Genomic DNA, 17,798 nt, shown 5'->3' on the forward strand with positions numbered 1-17,798 from the left:
GTTCCTTTGAGGGGAGGTAGTGTCACGGTTCTGTCACTACAGTTCTGGTTATTCTTGGTTTTGTGACAGAGCTGTGACATGCCTGGTCTTGTGTTTGTTATGGTCTTGATGGTTGTGAGCACATGGCTATCATGTGATTTCTGTGTGCCATGTGCTCTTGTTAATGTTCTAGCCCCTCCCATCTTGTTACCTCGTTATTGGTTTATTTGTCCCACCTGCTTTCCTTCAATTACCTCCTTGTTTGCCTTCCTATTTAGTCTCCCTGTGTTTGTTGTCTGGTGCTCGTTCGTTGTTAAATGTTACCTGAGTTTTGAGTTGTGTTTGCTCTGTTTCTGCCGTGTTCTTGGATTTTTGTAGTTAGTTCATGAGACCTGGATTTCTTTGTTTTGTTTGTTTGATTTATGTTTTATTTAATTAAAACATTACTTCTCCTCTGCATTTGAGTCCTCGCTCCATTTCCCACAACCCACACGTAACACATTGAGCCTGTAAGGAAACTGTCATTTGGACCTTGAACCGTTTGGTTCCCAATGAAGTCCATTGTGGAGAAAATCCTGGAATGTTTTCATCAAAAACCTTAATTTCTTTTCAACTAAAGAAAGAAAGACATGGACATCTTGGATGACATGGGGGTGAGTAAATTATCAGCAAAAGTTTTTTTTTTTTTTTTTTAGTTTTTTTTTTTAAATTGAACAACTCCTTTAAAGTATACTGAATTTCAAAGAAATACATTTAACTAGAAGAGCAATATTTGTCAAGGTTTAAAAACTAGACATTTATCCTTCGTTTATAGATTTCATCATACATTAACATTTTTGGATCACGGTGAAAGATCACTTTCTTTCCAGAATTTGAATTGAAATTGAGTAAATTCCTCTTCCTGTCATTCCAATTCAGATTCCACCTTCCTCCAGTTTCATTTCAATTCTAATTCACACTCATGAATTGGCAGGAATCCAGTTCTTCAATTTAGAGTTTTGCACAACCCTATCCACAATCTGTTCCTCAGTGCATCATGAAAATGGCTCTTGAACTAGGCCAAGTCCACCTTTAGAGAGAGACGAGGTACAAGGGTATGTGCGTCGGGAGATGCTCTTCGACGTGTTGAAATAGCGTGCGAGAGTGTGTCGACATCCATCCTCTTCTGGGTCGCCCTCCTACCTGCCTTACTCTGCGCACCAGGGCCTTGTTGACATTTTCATCTGTGTCGCCTGCAATTTATGTATGGTTAGTCTTGTGTCTGAGCACACTCCAGAACCGTGTAAATGCAAGCAGGGAGAAAAAGAACAAATTGCTTTTTTAAATTGCCCGGACAAGTATCCCGCTCTTAGCCAATAAAGACAAAGTACATAGCTCAGCCCGAGGTGTGTTGCGGCGGGAGTCTGTGTTTTCCCAGTCACGTAATGTACGCGAGGTAACAAATTATTTTCCGACAACAGACTGATATGATAATGACATGAGAGGCTTTAAACGCCTCTCATATTTCTTCATAAGGAAACTAGGGCGGCAGCATAAATCAAGATCTGTTGTTATGAGGAACTGAGTCAGGCAACAGTGTGACTTCATTTACAATAAGCTGTGTGTTGATGGGCAGATGATGTGGGGAATAAACTTGTGGACGCAGATGGAGCTCGAGTCTCTGTGGGTAGTTGCAGTCTCTCTCTCTCTCTGTATAGTGAGGTTGGCCAGCGCTGTCTCGTTCATTACTGTTAACAAAGCGCAATGTCCTCTATTAGTCTGCCTGGGACACTTTTTGCTTGTGTTACTTACCCAATGGAAACCTGTTTTCACGTTGGAACAAAAAAAGTAAAAACATAATTACAATTTTATCTCACAACTAAAAGTTTTTTTTTTTTTTTTTTTGATTCCAACTTTATCTTGCAATTTGACTTTGTATCTCACACAATCCCTCTTTTTTTCTATTTATTAGGACTGCACATCTTACAGTTTCCACTTTTGTCCTCTTGTATTTGTAACTTTGCATCTCACAATGAGACTTTAGATAGGAAGGGGCTGTCTGAGTGACATGTAAAATGAAGGTCACAGTTTGTGTGATGTTTCGAGACATGTAAATTGGAAATTGTGTGAATACAGTGCAAAGTATTGAGGATTTCCTGTTCTCTTGCTACTAAAGGTTTATGTATATAAAAGTGTGTGAATAGGATGCTTAACATATTGTCTTGTTAGGATCCCAGTCTTCGAAAATACTCCTGTCTTTCTGATTCACTAAATTCTTATCTTGTTTGTTTCCTTTATTGAATAAAACACAATATCAATGCAAATAGAAACGCAAATAAAAAGTCAATACATATATAAATGCAAATAAAAAAAACACTTGCAAAATGATTTATTTAAAACAATTTTTTAACAAAAATCATTTTTGAAATGTAAATATTTAGCTAAATTATGCACATGTATTACCTGTTCACCTCAGTCCATGGGTGTTCTACCTCTGTGTGTTTAGTTCTCTTTACTGACTTCTCATTGTGTACTTGGATAAATGTGTCTTGCTCAAAAAGGGTTAGAAATGAGACCAAAAATGTCCTGCTTTGCATAGTTGCAGATAATATGCATTATGCAAGCGCAATTATGTTAGTAACAAATAAAAAAACATATTTTATAATTCCAAAGTACAGTCTGTTCCATTTATAATTGTGCTTGACCTTGGAACCAGGCATTTAAGTATGTTCACTAACTATAGCGAGCCTGCTTCATATCTACAACGAGGAACCGTTATTAATCTTTCCTTAACATCCCAGGTTTGGGAGACTTAATGAATGTATCACATGTTTTATTGAAATTGTTTTTCATTTTTATTATTTATTTATTTATTTATTTATTTATTTATTTTTAAATGATATGGCAGCTAAGCAAAAAAGCATACTTGTTATCCTTTTTTTTTGCAAAGACAAAATCAAATTCATTAACGTGGTTGCAAGTCATTCCCATGTGTTAACAAAGATCATGAATAAATGGCCTCAGTGTTTTGGTCTCCAGTTCTGTCTGATTATCGTGAGGCAAATAACAGATAATCCTCTTATCAATTAATCAATCAGAAATCCCCTGCATGGTAACAGAATTCACTTAAATATGCGTTTGTTGTGTTTGGTGTTTTGCATACGTTGTACCAGGCGGTGAGCTGTAATTTTATCTCTTGTTGTCTGTTGCAATCCATATTCACCAGAGAACCAGTCCGCTTTTCAAGTGTTTGCTGATGAATTCTAACATCTATTTGTTTCCTGTGGTGTGAAGCCTCCCCAGAGCTGCTGTTACACACCTGGCTTCAACATCACACAATTTTTGATAAACACCCTTCGCCCTAGATGAGAAAGTGAGCGCCTGTCAAGTCATCAGAAATGCTAAATGAATGTGACACTTCTGTCAGGAATGCGGCAGTTTGCCTTTTATATCCTTGGTTAAATTGTCTAGGATATTTTTGACAGATTTATGCTTTCAAACAAACTCCCACCTTCCCTGTGCTTGAATTTCACCCTTCTTCACACACAAACAATGAGCAAGCATGTCAAATATTGTTAATATACAGTAACATTTACAGAATGTAGACCATTTTTATATGAAAATTTAAAATAGATTAAATGCATTGTGGTTAAACCTTTCACTGTCTAATCCATATTCAAATGGCATTTAAAATTATATATATATATATATATATATATATAGTAATTGTGACCATTTCTCAAAATTGCAACTTCATATCCCACAATTGCAACTTTGTAGCTAACAAGTGCAATATTGTTTCTCATAATTGTTACTTTATTTCTCACAATTTCTTCTTCATTTGACTTATTTGCTACTTTATACACCACAATAGAGCATCACAGTCCCGCCCACAGCCCGAGAGAGCATTGGTGCTGGAAGTAAATTTCCCATACATTTCTCCCATTGACATTTTGTAAAATTCATATCTAAAGAGTATTAGAGTATGTCAGAGGATAACCAGCTACGGCTGAACTTATAAGCATACAACATATCATTTTGAGTGAAAAAAACAAAGAGAAAATAAAAATAAAAAAATTCAAGGGTACAAGCCTGTGTACATATTTTCATTTCCGAGCAAAGGAACTAGGCCTACTCATCCCATAAACCACCGCGCCTCACTAAAGTGGACTGAAGCCACAGTGAAAGAGCCTTTTGAGCGACTTCCAAATCTGACGACGGCCACGTGAACTTTTACCTCCAGTGAATTTTATATAGTGAATGTGCAGGGAAACTCCTTTTCCTCGATTTACTGAAGCAAACGCATTTGCAGCTGCACATGCTAAAACATTGAGCATGTGGCTCGCTCATAGGCTGTGCTACGGCAACTGCCCATCCAATGGCGCGGGGGCGTCTCAGAGGTGCGACCAATGAACTTAGCCCTACGTCATTACACGATCTTCAGTCTTCACATACCTTTGCGGGGTTTCAGACACGTTACACGACTTCCACCAATGAGCATATACAATCGCTTAGTACAGCCGTAGCTGGTTTTAAAGGAGAACTCCGGCGAACAATGAACCTTTGGTCTAATAAAACATCGGTACATAGTCAATCGTTCTCTGAGATTTGTTTTCATGATAATCGAATGTAAAGAGTTTTATCTCTAAAAACTCTTTAGCGCATAATGCTAGTAATGGGGGCATTGAGTAAGTAAAAAGAAATCGCTAGTTTATACCACTAACAAGGCTCAAAATAGCCCCACACTCACACAGTAACATAATGAGGGTCCATACATGCAAAACGAAGCATTGAGAACTTTGTAAGTGTACAGACCGTTTAATAAGAAGATACTTTATGAAGACAGTTCACTTCGCGTATACAGACAGGAGCCATCTTAAAAAATAGTCTCGATAAGTCAAACCACGAACGTCGTGCTGAGTGATCTGAACTCTATGAAGTTCAACGAACTTCTGAACTGTATGAACGGCGTTCGGGGATCGACTTATCGAGACTATTTTTTAAGATGGCTACTGCCTGTATAAAGTATAGTCTTCATAAAGTCTTCATAAAGTATCTTCTTATTAAACGGTCTGTACACTTACAAAGTTCTCAATGCTTCGTTTTGCATGTATGGAGCCTCATTATGTTACTGTGTGAGTGTGGGGCTATTTTGAGCCTTGTTAGTGGTATAAACTTGCGATTTCTTTTTACTTACTCAATGCCCCCATTACTAGCATTATACGCTAAACAGTTTTTAGAGATAAAACTCTTTACATTCGATTATCATGAAAACAAATCTCAGAGAACGATTGACTAGGTACCGATGTTTTATTAGACCAAAGGTTCATTGTTCGCCGGAGTTCTCCTTTAAGTGTACCATGTATGGTTACGTTTTTCTGGGATATATCTCAAATGTCAATGGAGAATTTGTATTGAATTTTTACTTCCGGCACCGGCTGTGGGCGGGACTGTGATGAGGTCTATTGCGACCTCATCTTGTAATTGCGGCTTTATTTCTCTCAATTGCAACTTATCCCGCGAGTGCAACTTTATAGATCACAATTGCAATTTATTTTTTATTTAACTTTGTATCACCAGAATTGGGGCGCAATTTCTTATTTTAAACTTTTTTTTAAAATATCTAATAATCTTAAAATGATCTCTTTTTTTTCCATATTGCTATGGTGACCCATATCAATGCCAATCCATCACAGCTAAGCCTTATCATTTTTCTACAGTCAGTTCAGAACAGCACAGTGTCCTTCATATTTCTAGAAGATTCCTTGCATAACTGTGGTGGCAGGTGTTGTCTGTGCGCTTGTCATTATGGCACATTATCTTCCATCAGCCGCACGCTTCAGTCTTTTTTATTGTTCAGCTTCAGCCATGCCTGGCATTGAGATGAAAGCAACGAAAAACGTGTCATCTCTGTCATCTGCTCTAACTGGCTTATATAAAGAGACTGTAATGTGTGTGCGGATCAGCGGTGGGTCTGAATGCAGTGCCTGCTGTTGTCGGAGGTGAGCGGGAGGTCGTTGTCTGGATGCTTAAGGTCCACTGCTTAAGGTACCTGTCAAGTCTTTTCAGTGTCAAATAGCGGTTTCACTCGAGTTGTCTCTTTTCGGGCTTAAAGGTGAAGTGTGTCATTTTTGCCCCTCTAATGCAATTGCAAAATTAATGGAAAGTTTTCCAAACTTTCCCCCTATTTGACACTATTGGGGTGAACAATTAGTTCTGCCACAAACATTGGTTGGGTTAATGTAAAGCTAATACTTTCCAAGTGACACTTTTTGGGGCCATTTTCTATAATTATGATTCTATAATGTTTAGAAGTGTCATTTAAGCTGTAAAGAAAATTAACATTTTGAATTCTCTTTCAAAAAAAAAAGGTATAAATGATGTATGTCAACATGTGGCCGCAATACCAGTTAGTATATATCATTATTATACTGTATAAATTACTATTATAGTTTAAGATTATGCTGGCAGGGATGTTTGGGGAATAATTTGTATTTTAACACTGAAATAATTACTCACTTGACCTTTAACTATTAACTTTTACTGTTTATTCTTTTTAATACTCTTTCTATGACAGTAACACTGTACCACTTGTGATGATAGACAGTCTATCCCTTTTTCGGTGCTGTGTGTGTGCACGTGTCCTTCACTAGTCAGGCAGAAATATGACAGCCACAACCAGGCTGATAGTTCTTCCAAATCATGCCATTCGACCCTGACAGCTCCAATCTCCTCTCGCTTTCCCTCGTTCTCCCCCTGCCCACAGAACAAGAGAGAATGATCTGGCTGCTCTGTTTCTTATTTAAATGAAAATATTATTGCATTATGCCATGTTTCATTTATCTGGAGATGAAGTCTCATGAAATCCCTCTCTCCACCACCGTGCTCTCTTTCTCTTTCTGCGCGGCCAAAAATGTATTGTATTTTAGTTGGTTCACTTACATTAGAAGAATGAGGCCTCATTAATCCACTTGATTTAGTTTTTCATCTGTGTTTTTTCAACAGAAGACAATTTTTACTGACAGAAACGATTTGATATAATCTGCAACATTTACAGTTCTTTTTTTTTTTTTTTTTTTTTTTTATTGTCCCAGACTTTCAATCTTAAAAAATTATAAACATATCACATAACATGATATATCTTTATTTAATTTTTTTGGCTGCAATAACAATTTCTTTTTATCTTGTATAATATATATTGTAATATTTATATTATTGTTTTTTCCATCGCATAGTGCTGTTGAATTGAATACAACATTTTAGAAACGGTGTAAATTGTCATTTGTTCATAAAAAATGTAGCCTATATTCAGATAAATATTCAGCAAATATAGTGATGTAGTCCATATACTGTACATTTTTATTGTTAAAATATAAGGGTCAAAAGTGCACATAGTTGAAGAAACACACTTTTCACACAAAATTGTCTTTACACATGCAGAATCACGTAGGCTTACTATATGAAACTGTTTCTTATCATATCTATAGTATAATGATAGTTTGGTTTCATATCACGCAATATGATTATGATAAAGAGGATGAATTCTCAACCTTAGTTTTAACTACTTATGTGTAATGACCGAGGGAAAGAAAGAGAGGTGTGGGTTATGAGTGATAGAAAATGAGCGAGAGTGAGAATAAGAGATTCTACCATAATTACAAAAACACTCATTAGAGTTTTAATTAGCTTTCTGATTTAAACTCAGGAATAATTTCTATTTTATGCTCTCTTCAATCACACGCTCTTAAACTAATGAGGTCTTCCTTGCTTTATTTCATTCCATTTAATGCCTTTGTAATTGTGCACAATTAATAAGAACTCAGAGCAAAGCATTAAATGTGTGCATTACAGAACGTGATCACAGGAACGTGCACACACACAGTTAATCATTAATCGGGTCTCTGTGTTAAAAACGGAAACAAATCTGTACAAATGATGACCGCTGCTCTGTTAGCATGCCGAACATTGCAGCACGACACGTTAATACTAACTGGATGTTTACTAACCATACTAAAGCTGTGGGGCCCAAAAGTCTGAGACCACTTGTGAAAATGTTCACCTTAATGTCCCTATAAGGTGGCAATTTTAATAAATATACCGTGAATATGATGTTATTGCATGCTGTTTTGTGTATGTGACTGCATTGTGTAATGTGCTACAATACAGTTTCCACTACTATTTGCACTTATAAATTATCATAATCCATTTTCATTTAGTGTAATCTCTAGCATCTCTATCTGTATACAAAATATCACTATTTTCATTTTTTTTTTTTCATTAATAATGTACAAACTCCACATGTCTGGAAATATGGTAAAATGTTCTCAAATTTATTGCTTTCATTGAACACAAGAACATCAGGATTTACACAGTCACATGATCAGTGCTACAAATTTGCATATTTGAGTATCAGTGACTTAACAGCCACTTTTTTGTTGTTGTTTAATTTATTCACTTATTTAAGAAAACATTCAATATTAAACATGTTTTTAATTTATGAATTAAACTACATTTGGGTATGTCTTGGGTTAGTTTTGGTTGTAAAATGTCATTTGGCATGATGAATATAAAAAAATCAATTTTTTAGATTTAAGAATGTATTTAAGAACCTTTTTTTAACAAAATAATGATTAAGATTTGGACACTCACATGTTTTTCAGGGTGTTATAAAAATATACTTTTTACCTGATGAATCTTTTTTTTTTTTTTTTTTACCACACGAGTATTTAAAAAAAAAAAAACACACACTTATCATCACACCATTTAAAAGAATGCATTTTTAAGAATTTGACATGTTTAAACAAGATTTCCCTTCTTCAGAAGCCCTGAATCGCAACCAAAAAAATAAAATAAAATAATAATAATAATAATCTAGCATTTTGAGATTAAAGTCTAAATATTTCCAGATTAAAGTAAAAAAAAAAAAAAAAAAAAAGAGAGATTAAAGTCGAAACATTTTGAGATTAAAGTCGAAACATTTCGAGATTAAAGTCAAAACATTTTGAGATTAAAGTCGGAATATTTTGCGAGACGAGAGTACGAGAATACAGTCGTCCGTAGAAGCTGCATGTATGCTTACCATTGTCTCACATTGCTGCACACACAGGCATTCATAATGGCCAATAGCGAGATTCACACTGTGTGTGTGTGTGTCTGTTTTGTTTCATCAAAGGAAATTCAACAGGTGCCAATCTACCAGAATTAGGCTACCATTATAGGACGTTGTAAAATATACTGTGCTGGAATAGACTTTAGCCTAGAAAAACTAACACGGAAAACACTTTTCAGACTGGATGGAGAAATTCAGCTTTATGAATGAATGAATGGATGAATGAATGAATGGATGAATGGATGAATGAATGAATGAATGAATGAATGAATGAATGAATGAATGAATGAATGAATGAATGAATGAACGAATGAATGAATGAATGAATGAATGAATGAATGAATGAATGAATGAATGAATGAATGAATGAGGAATTTATATAGCACTTTCATATGTCTAGCCTACTAGACCTACATTCAAAGCGCCTCACATTCATATCAGAGAATCTCTCCTCAACCATTATTGGTTATTAAATCTTAGGAAATCTCAGGATCTGTCCAAATGATTGGATACAGAATGATGCACTTAAAAAAACAGTATATAGAACGTATTTACGGTGAAGAGACAGAACGATTACTGTTGTGTTCTCGACCCAGATAGTGTTGACTAGACGAACATGAAAACACCTCAGAAACACTGCCACAAGCACGTGTGTAGAATTTTGTTGAAAGCCCAGATAAAAGTAAAAAGACACTATTTTGTGTTAATCCATGGCAGTTCGACTTCACAAGTGCATTTTTTTACAAACATACACACGCATGTGTGCTCAGTCACTGCACTGTTATGAATGCACACACTTCGATAAGACTGTTTTATCGTAATGTTTTTGACTTTATTCTCAAACTATTTCGATTTTAATCCCGAAACATTTCAACTATAATCTCAAAATGCTAAATTTTTATTTATTTATTTATTTATTTATTTTTATGTTGCGGTTCAGTGCTTCCGTACCCTTCCTTTACCATTTACCTTTACCTTCCTTTATCTTTACTCTTTTTTTGGCAAAATTCTCAAACTTTTGTATTCCCTTGTTTAAATAAAAAAGAAGAAGAAAAAATGGATCTCAGACTTTTTTTTACCCCACAGTGAATATTGGTTCCACTTTATTAAGTGTCTTTAACTACAAGCTGACATTTCTAACAATTAACTTTAAACCTAACCATTCCACTAAACCTGTCCCAATCCTTACCTGTATCCAACCCTAACATAAAAAAAGTATTTTGAAATATAACATTAACACGTAATTTTCCCAAACATTTTATTTTGATGTAAGTATGGCAAGTAGTTGAAGGCACTTAATATAAAGTGTTACCTGAATGCTTGTTTGTTTGTTTTTCTATGCGAGTGAATGCATGTGTAAGTGCATGTAGCTTTCATGAAAGCTAAAGCTAAACTATAAATCGTGGTTAGCACATCTTCACACATAATGTTTGTTGTTGATGGTGTGTCGTGACAGCCTAGTGGATGTGGGCTATAATGCAGAGTGTTGGCTCAGGTCACAGGGGGTGTCAGGTCCTGCAGTGAACTTGTCGTTGGAGCTATGTTTACTGCAGCGAATCTAGCAAAACAGGCTGTTAGCTTTGCCCTTCGCCATCTCTGAGATATGCGCTCACAATATCTGTACCCTTCCCACAACACAGACAGGGAAGTGTGCAGCATTCAAATCAAAATCCATCTCTGATCGGAAGGGTCCATCTCTGAATATCACAGCACGGCACCAGCACCAGTGCGTGGCTGTTTACTGTAACAGGATGTGATGTTGAAGTCACTTTGAAAGTTGAGGCAAACTACTACTTATTGTCATGCATTTCTAGTTTCCTGCAACACAGATCACAAGGAGACAAGGAGCTTTGGTAGATTCGGGTTTTATGTAGACAAACTTGAAAGTATGCTGAAGGGCACTTCCTGTAGCTAGCCTGGTCTTGCTTGTTGTACTGAATACCAGATACCCATTATGACAAATGCAGCACTGCTTGTGTAGAGTAGTTCTAAGGCCAATAATCAAGAAACACATTTACAATTCAGGGTCCCAGCATGCCAGTACATGCTTTTGCAACAGGACGCGGCATGAGTGACGCTGGGCTATGAAACCCATTAATTTCAATGGCTTGCACCGCACATGGACATTTTGTTGTTTCTTCGACCAAAGCGCAAGCGGATCTAGCTAGACCGGAAACAAAACAACAGGCACGCCGCACACACTCGTTTGGGTTTGCGAGCCGGTCAAATAGTTTGTTAACGTTACATTTTGAGTGGATGGCGAACGCGATTCTGAATGGAAACTTTACTTTACTAAAAAGTTGCCAAATTGACAAGACCAAAGTGATTTGTGTCAGTGCGAACTGAGCTATCATCATCGCAGTAGGTCCAGTCTGAAATACCACTTAACTGCTAAGCACACACACCCGATGCAAATTCTCCACCCCCTCGTCAATATAAGGAGCTCGTCAGTATTTCTTTCACCCTTTTATTGATGGACAGTGTTACATTGTGTGAGAGATTATTTGCTCCAAGTGAGAATGTTAGTGTGAAATTGAACACAATATATGCCAATGTTGTTTTCAATAAAAATAAAAAAAACATTTGCACAAAGCAAGCCGATCCACTTTTTCATATTGATAAGAGCATTAAAATGAGAAAAAAATAATGTGAGAAAAAGATATCAAGAGACATTTAGAATAGATAAAAATGTGAGTTAAAGTTAATTATGCGATTAATCACGATATAATATTTTAATCATTTGACAGCACTAATATATATATATATATATATATATATATATATATATATATATATATATATATATATATATATATATATATATAACTCTGATTGTATTTGTCTGAAAGAAGAATGTCATATACATAGGGTGACTTGACGGTGAGTAAATCATGGGCTAGTTTTCATTTTTGTGTTAACTATCCCTTTATGTCTCTTGATTTCAGTTTCCAACTTTGATGTGCTTTACTGCCATGAGCACTATTACTATTGTATTGCCGAAACATTTGCAAATGGACTTCAAGTTAAAAATGGGCTATATGTTTGGTTCACTAAAAAGTTGCTGCTTAGTTGTGGAATTACTCCACTCCAGGTTTTCCACCTCCCGCTCTCTACTTTATCCAGGTTCACTGGTGTGACAAATCCAGCTTCAAGAAATTCCTTTGTGATGAACATATTTCTTTCTTAGTATCTTCTTTGAATGACACAGAAAGTCTAAAAATGTCATCACTGTCCCATTGCCCTGTCCCTCACGGAAGCACAAAGCTGTGTGATTTTCTCAGGTGGAAGGTTTTAGTAAACAAACACACAAACTGGGGAACTGAGTGGTCTGGAGGAGCCGCAGATAATTAGCACTTCCATTCCCAATTGGCTTTTCTTTAATAAAGTTTCACCCCATGTCAGAAAATAATTGGCTCACTCACTGTTAGGCTGCTATTTTTCCTCGGCCTCCATTGTGGCATTAATGTCCTTCGCATAAGCAGGTCTGCATTTGATGTGTTGCAGGGAAGAGGGGTTAGAGTTGTCTCCGGACATACTGACAGACAGACAGACGGACAGCCAGAAAGAAAGAAAGGAGACATGCAGGCTGGATGCACTCATACCTGCCATGCTCCCTTCAAGCGGCTCTCTAATGGGAATACACTGAGACAGGCAAGACAGGAGGGCACAGATAAGTTTGGCTGGATGACAGCCATGCCGACAGAAAGACAGCTCTGGAGCTGTAATGAAAGTGAGAGGGAGAATCGAACAGAAAGGAATGAAGGGAAGGAGAGCTGGAAGTACATAAAGGGATGTTACAGGACCTTAGCTGTCCTGTTTATGTCTTTTAAAATTTACCTTTTAAGCTTTCGCTTTAGGATCACATTCAAAACAGTGATGTATTTAGAATGAAAATGAGCCTGCGATAGATGGAAGTATGGTCAGTTCGATGTACCTTGGTGGCGTTTGCTAAAAGGACAGTTCACCCAAAAATGAAAAATTTGTGTTTTCAAATGTAATTTCGAAGCCCAAAGACCTTAATATTGACAAAAAAAAAAAAAAAAAAAAAAAAGAGCTGAAATATCATTTCAGTCAATGAATCGGTGAAAATTTATAATTGGCACTATTCAGACAAGAAGATTAGTCTGTGATTTCATGTACTGATTTGAATAGGATTATGTTGTCAGTCTCTTTTGTTGTCTGGATGAGGGAGTTCTCTGGATGTGTATAGCTCGAAATTAATCGAAATAATAAATTCCTCTGTTAAATATTACATAAATCCTGATTAAGATTTAAAGCTACCAAAGTATTTTCCATCTGATGGTTTAGCTGTTATTTTACCCAGAGAGTTCAAACAAAAAGCACTCTGCAAATTTAGCTTTAGTTTTGATATTTAACAAAGGTCAAAATCAATGAAGTGTTTTGACAAATTTATACCATAATTACACATATTCCTATACGGATGGGATTAGATTTTTCAAAGGATGAGGTAGTCGAAAAAAATAAAATAAATAAATAAATGAAAAAAAATATATATATAAACAGTTCAAACAGTTTCTTTTTTTTTCTTCCTCTTATTCTTTTTATTGAAAACAAAACTTTAGTATAGAGTAACAATAGAGTATGACATAAAACTTGTATGCCTGGTTGAGTGGATTAAAAAAAAAATGTGTTACACTTTACAGAGGACATTTAGACAGTAAAACACAGTGAATGCACTGTATTTGTATGCCTCCAATTGTTTTCCATTTGCATCACAATGCATATGAGGTACCAATTTGACTCAAACAGTACACAAACCCCCCATACTATCAGGCATTTAAGGGTTGTTGTGTGAATGGAGCATTGTTAATTAAAATATAAAGCTGTCCTGATAAAAAGAGCACTTTAGGCCTATATAGAAGACAGTTCTTCCAACACTACTGTTGAACAATCATTTCCCACTTATAGTGTAACGCAGTAAGAATTGCTTTTATAAATGGATCCCTGCTTCTTTTTCGTTTCATTTTAACTATATCCCGGTGTGTGAAAGCTGAACGAATGACAAAAGCCAGAGTAATTGTCTTTGATGGGCACGGTAGATGCCGCTTAAAAGACCAGCAAATAACTGCCATTTACAGAAACCTCAATCATTTAGATAAAAAAAACAAAAAAAAAACACATTTTGCCAAGTGTTTTTAAAGGAGGAAAAATAGCAATATTCTGTGGGTTTTCTTTACATCTTTCTTTACTAATTCAACATGCATATAAAGAACAGATGGTAGCCCGATTGTGTCATCAGCATATTTCACGATGACATTAAATGTGATGTCATCACATGACATTTAATGCAATGTTACATTGATGCCTTTCCAGGTTGTTATTCCTATATGTAATGTGTATGTATGCTATGCAGTGTTGTGTTACTTGATATTTCTCAGTTTATGTTATCTAAGAAGTACTCACAGGTGTTTTGAAAGTGATAAAAAACAGTTCATCGTCTCGTCTCGGTGTGTGGTACACCCATGCTGAATGCATTTTCCTCAAAAAAAAAAAAAAAAGTTCAAAGAATGCTTTTAAGAGTATATTGTACCGAGGTGAGAGAGAACTTTTCCCAGTTTTTTTTTTTTTTTTTAATCATCCGCTACATTTTCACAATCGAGAGAAAATTTGCAATGCCGTTATCTGCGTGACTCTCGGCCAGGTTTATGAGGAAGCTTTGCTGGGTTTGATAAGGGTCCTCAGGCCGTTTTCCCTGGTGTGAGTTTGTTCATCTAACTCAGAAGTCAGGCATCATCACCACCTGCTATGGCCGGTAAACCAAGGAACCAGAAAAAAAAACATCTTTCTCATTATCTCTCTTAACTGCAAGGACTTCAGAAACATTATACCTGCTACTCAAGCTGTTTTGGCTAATTCAGGAAATTAAGTTTGATAAATGTCCCCATAGGAAAGAGACAAATGACAAATGAGATTTATTTAATATCTCAGGTTATTCTCTTAGGCAGCAATTGGTTTAATGTTTGGAGAACACTATGTCTCCATTTCTCTCAAGTTATCATGTTTCTCCTTTTGAGTTTCAGAAGAGATCTCAAAGTTGGCAACACACCAATGTGGTCTAATGAGTTTCAAACACATGAATGATAGATCGAAGTTGTTTACAAGTGCAGAGACTCAGAGTTCTAGATGATACACGAGTTTCAGAGTTTTGACATTGGAAGGCGCATGCTAATTTGAAACATTGTGCAAACACTGATTTGTAACAAAGGCGCAATTTACGGAAGAGATAGGAGTTGATATTTTCCTCACATTTTGAATACAAATGAAACATCTCAGGTTGAACACTGTTGAACATCTGTGGTTATAATGAGGGAAAACGAAAAACAAAACGAGGGTCGATTAAAACCCAGAACTTATGACACACTTAACAAAAGCTCTACGGATCATATATTTATTTACTGATGTGAATAAACATTCACATCAATAAACCGCCCCTCCAGACACACACACACACACACACACACACACACACTCCTGTCCTAATCCCCTTTTTAAATAAAATGAATTCCCCTGATTTATAATACAACAATATGTACAATCTGTATACTGTATTTAGAGAACAGTGTGCGGAAAGCAAGTCTGCAGTGAATTAAAATGAATAATTATTTTAGTTTATACTGTATTTACAATAGTTTGATGTACAGAGAACAACTGATGATAGCAGTGTAAAGTTAAGTGATAAATGATAAGTTAATTGAAAGATAAGTGTAAAGTTAATCACTCAACTTTCTTGCTTTGCGTTATGTAACAAACATTTCATTTTTATACATAATTGTGGGGTACCGAGGGCACCCCAAATACTGGGATGTGTAGGCTCACTGACTTTAGGTGGTGGAGGTGGAAAAGACGGTTACCACAACTCAATTGGTTCCAGAAAACAGAATAAAGTTTATTTAGATTTTAACTCAGAAGTCAAGAAAACAAAAAAAATAACAAAATAAAAACAGCATAATGCCTCTGGCTTTCACCAATATTACAGCCAACACTTTGTACATAGCCTCACAACAAGCTAGTACTCCTCTCTCTCCCCAAAGGCAAAATGAGGCTCTCTTAAATAGGCCAAAGCATTAAGCCAAATTGGACCATACCAACAATCAGGGTATAACATTAAGCTTAAGGCCACAAATAAGCTCTAATCTAAATAGTAAATAAACATTACATGTAAATAAAATAATAATCATCATATCACCATCATTTTATACCTCATTGATACCATCTACTCACACCAACGACATACATACAAAACATTATTACAAACAAACACCCCTGTGAACAATGCTCTGCACCCTCTGTCCCATGACACGGATAAATACTGCCCCTACAGCGGCGCGCGTATCCGCATAGGAATCAGTTGAACCGGACCGGGATGCAGGAAATGCGTGAGTCACAATATGTATGAATTTACTAGGATTTTAGACAGAAACATTGAGTAAATGGGACATGAACTAGTGGGTACCGCACTATATGTCATGTAGATGGAAAAATAGGAAATTATAAGCAGTGACAAATTAGGTTTGAGTTTTATGAATGAAATTGCGGACTGCCGCGTTACAAACACACCAACTCGAATGAGTTAACGGCGCCTAGCCTCGCGCCAGCCTTCTCTTTACACACACCCCTCCCGACCGTGTTCACTAGCGATCCTTACACCTTCACAAAATAATATAATTAGCCCGGCATCATTTTTATCTAGGAGCATGTGTGTGTGTGCAAATGTGTATGCAAATGTCCAGAGTCTCTCCCGCTCTCGCGTATAATCCTTCAGTCAATGCGGGAGCGCGCAACAGTGAGAAGTGAGGTTCACTTTCTCACAATAATCCATAATAGAATTGAATATTTGTCAACATTTTCAATTCAGGTGTAGTTGTTTTAGATGTATTGTTCACAGTATAACTGAAGAGTTCAGATGCAAAAGCCTCTAGGTGCCATTTGAAATTTTCTTCTAGAATGATAATTTTTTTATCAAGCTTGTATATTTAAGTTCAGTGATTTCACTTAAATGTTATTTAAGTGAAATTACTGAACTTAAATATACAAGTTTGATAAAAATCATCATTAAAGAAGAAAATTTCAAATGGCATTTAGAGGCTTTTGCATCTGAACTCTTTAGGCTACTTTCGTGCTATGTATCCAACTTAAATGCTTGACATGATAACAAATGCCCAAGTCGGAGGTATGACTCAGATAGCCCCCCCCCCCCCCCCCCCCCAGTGTATATGCGTAGATGGCAGTGTATATGAGTAGATGAAATAAGATTGAACTTATGTCTTACAGATGGTGATGCTGCTTTTGTATTTGTCAAAATGTTGAAATCACGTATAAGAATAGATTTTAATTATATTTTTACATTTTACATTTTTATTCATTTTATTTATTTCGCATCTGGAGCAACTAGGGGTTAAGTGTCTTGCTCAGGGACATATGGTGTCTCACAGTTGATTCAAACCCGGGTCTCTCACACCAAAGGCATGTGTCTTATCCACTGCGCCACCACCACCATTACAGTTTGATGAATGATCTTAATATTTGGTGTCTCAAGGATGTGCTGTAGAGAATAATCTAATTTTCAAGAGTGTGTTGATTTAATGTGATTTTATTTGAGTGTTGTTGTTTTTTTACAACTGTTTTAATAAACTATTTGTAAAATCTCTCTCTCTCTCTCCCCACTTTGCTAGTTGGTGGCAGATGGCATTGCAGGGAGGGAGTAATTTTA

The 17,798-nt window shown here is 36.1% G+C and overlaps 1 protein-coding gene across 4 annotated transcripts in view; it reads left to right on the plus strand.

The window, feature by feature from the left end:
• ncam2b (neural cell adhesion molecule 2b) overlaps nt 1–17,798 on the plus strand; it is a 266,054-nt gene that overhangs the window by 71,680 nt on the left and 176,576 nt on the right. The window contains exon 1 of one of the 4 annotated variants that reach the window (XM_089133143.1): nt 16,437–16,464. The exons of the other annotated variants lie outside the window; for them this stretch is intronic. Coding sequence (XP_088989269.1) covers nt 16,452–16,464 — 13 coding nt within the window. The 5' untranslated portion in view covers nt 16,437–16,451. Of the gene's footprint in view, nt 1–16,436; nt 16,465–17,798 lie in introns of those variants that run through there. 4 annotated transcript variants of the gene reach the window in all.

Source organism: Pimephales promelas, chromosome 7, assembly GCF_988280905.1.
Source record: "Pimephales promelas chromosome 7, fPimPro1.hap1.1, whole genome shotgun sequence".
Lineage (NCBI taxonomy): Eukaryota > Metazoa > Chordata > Actinopteri > Cypriniformes > Leuciscidae > Pimephales > Pimephales promelas.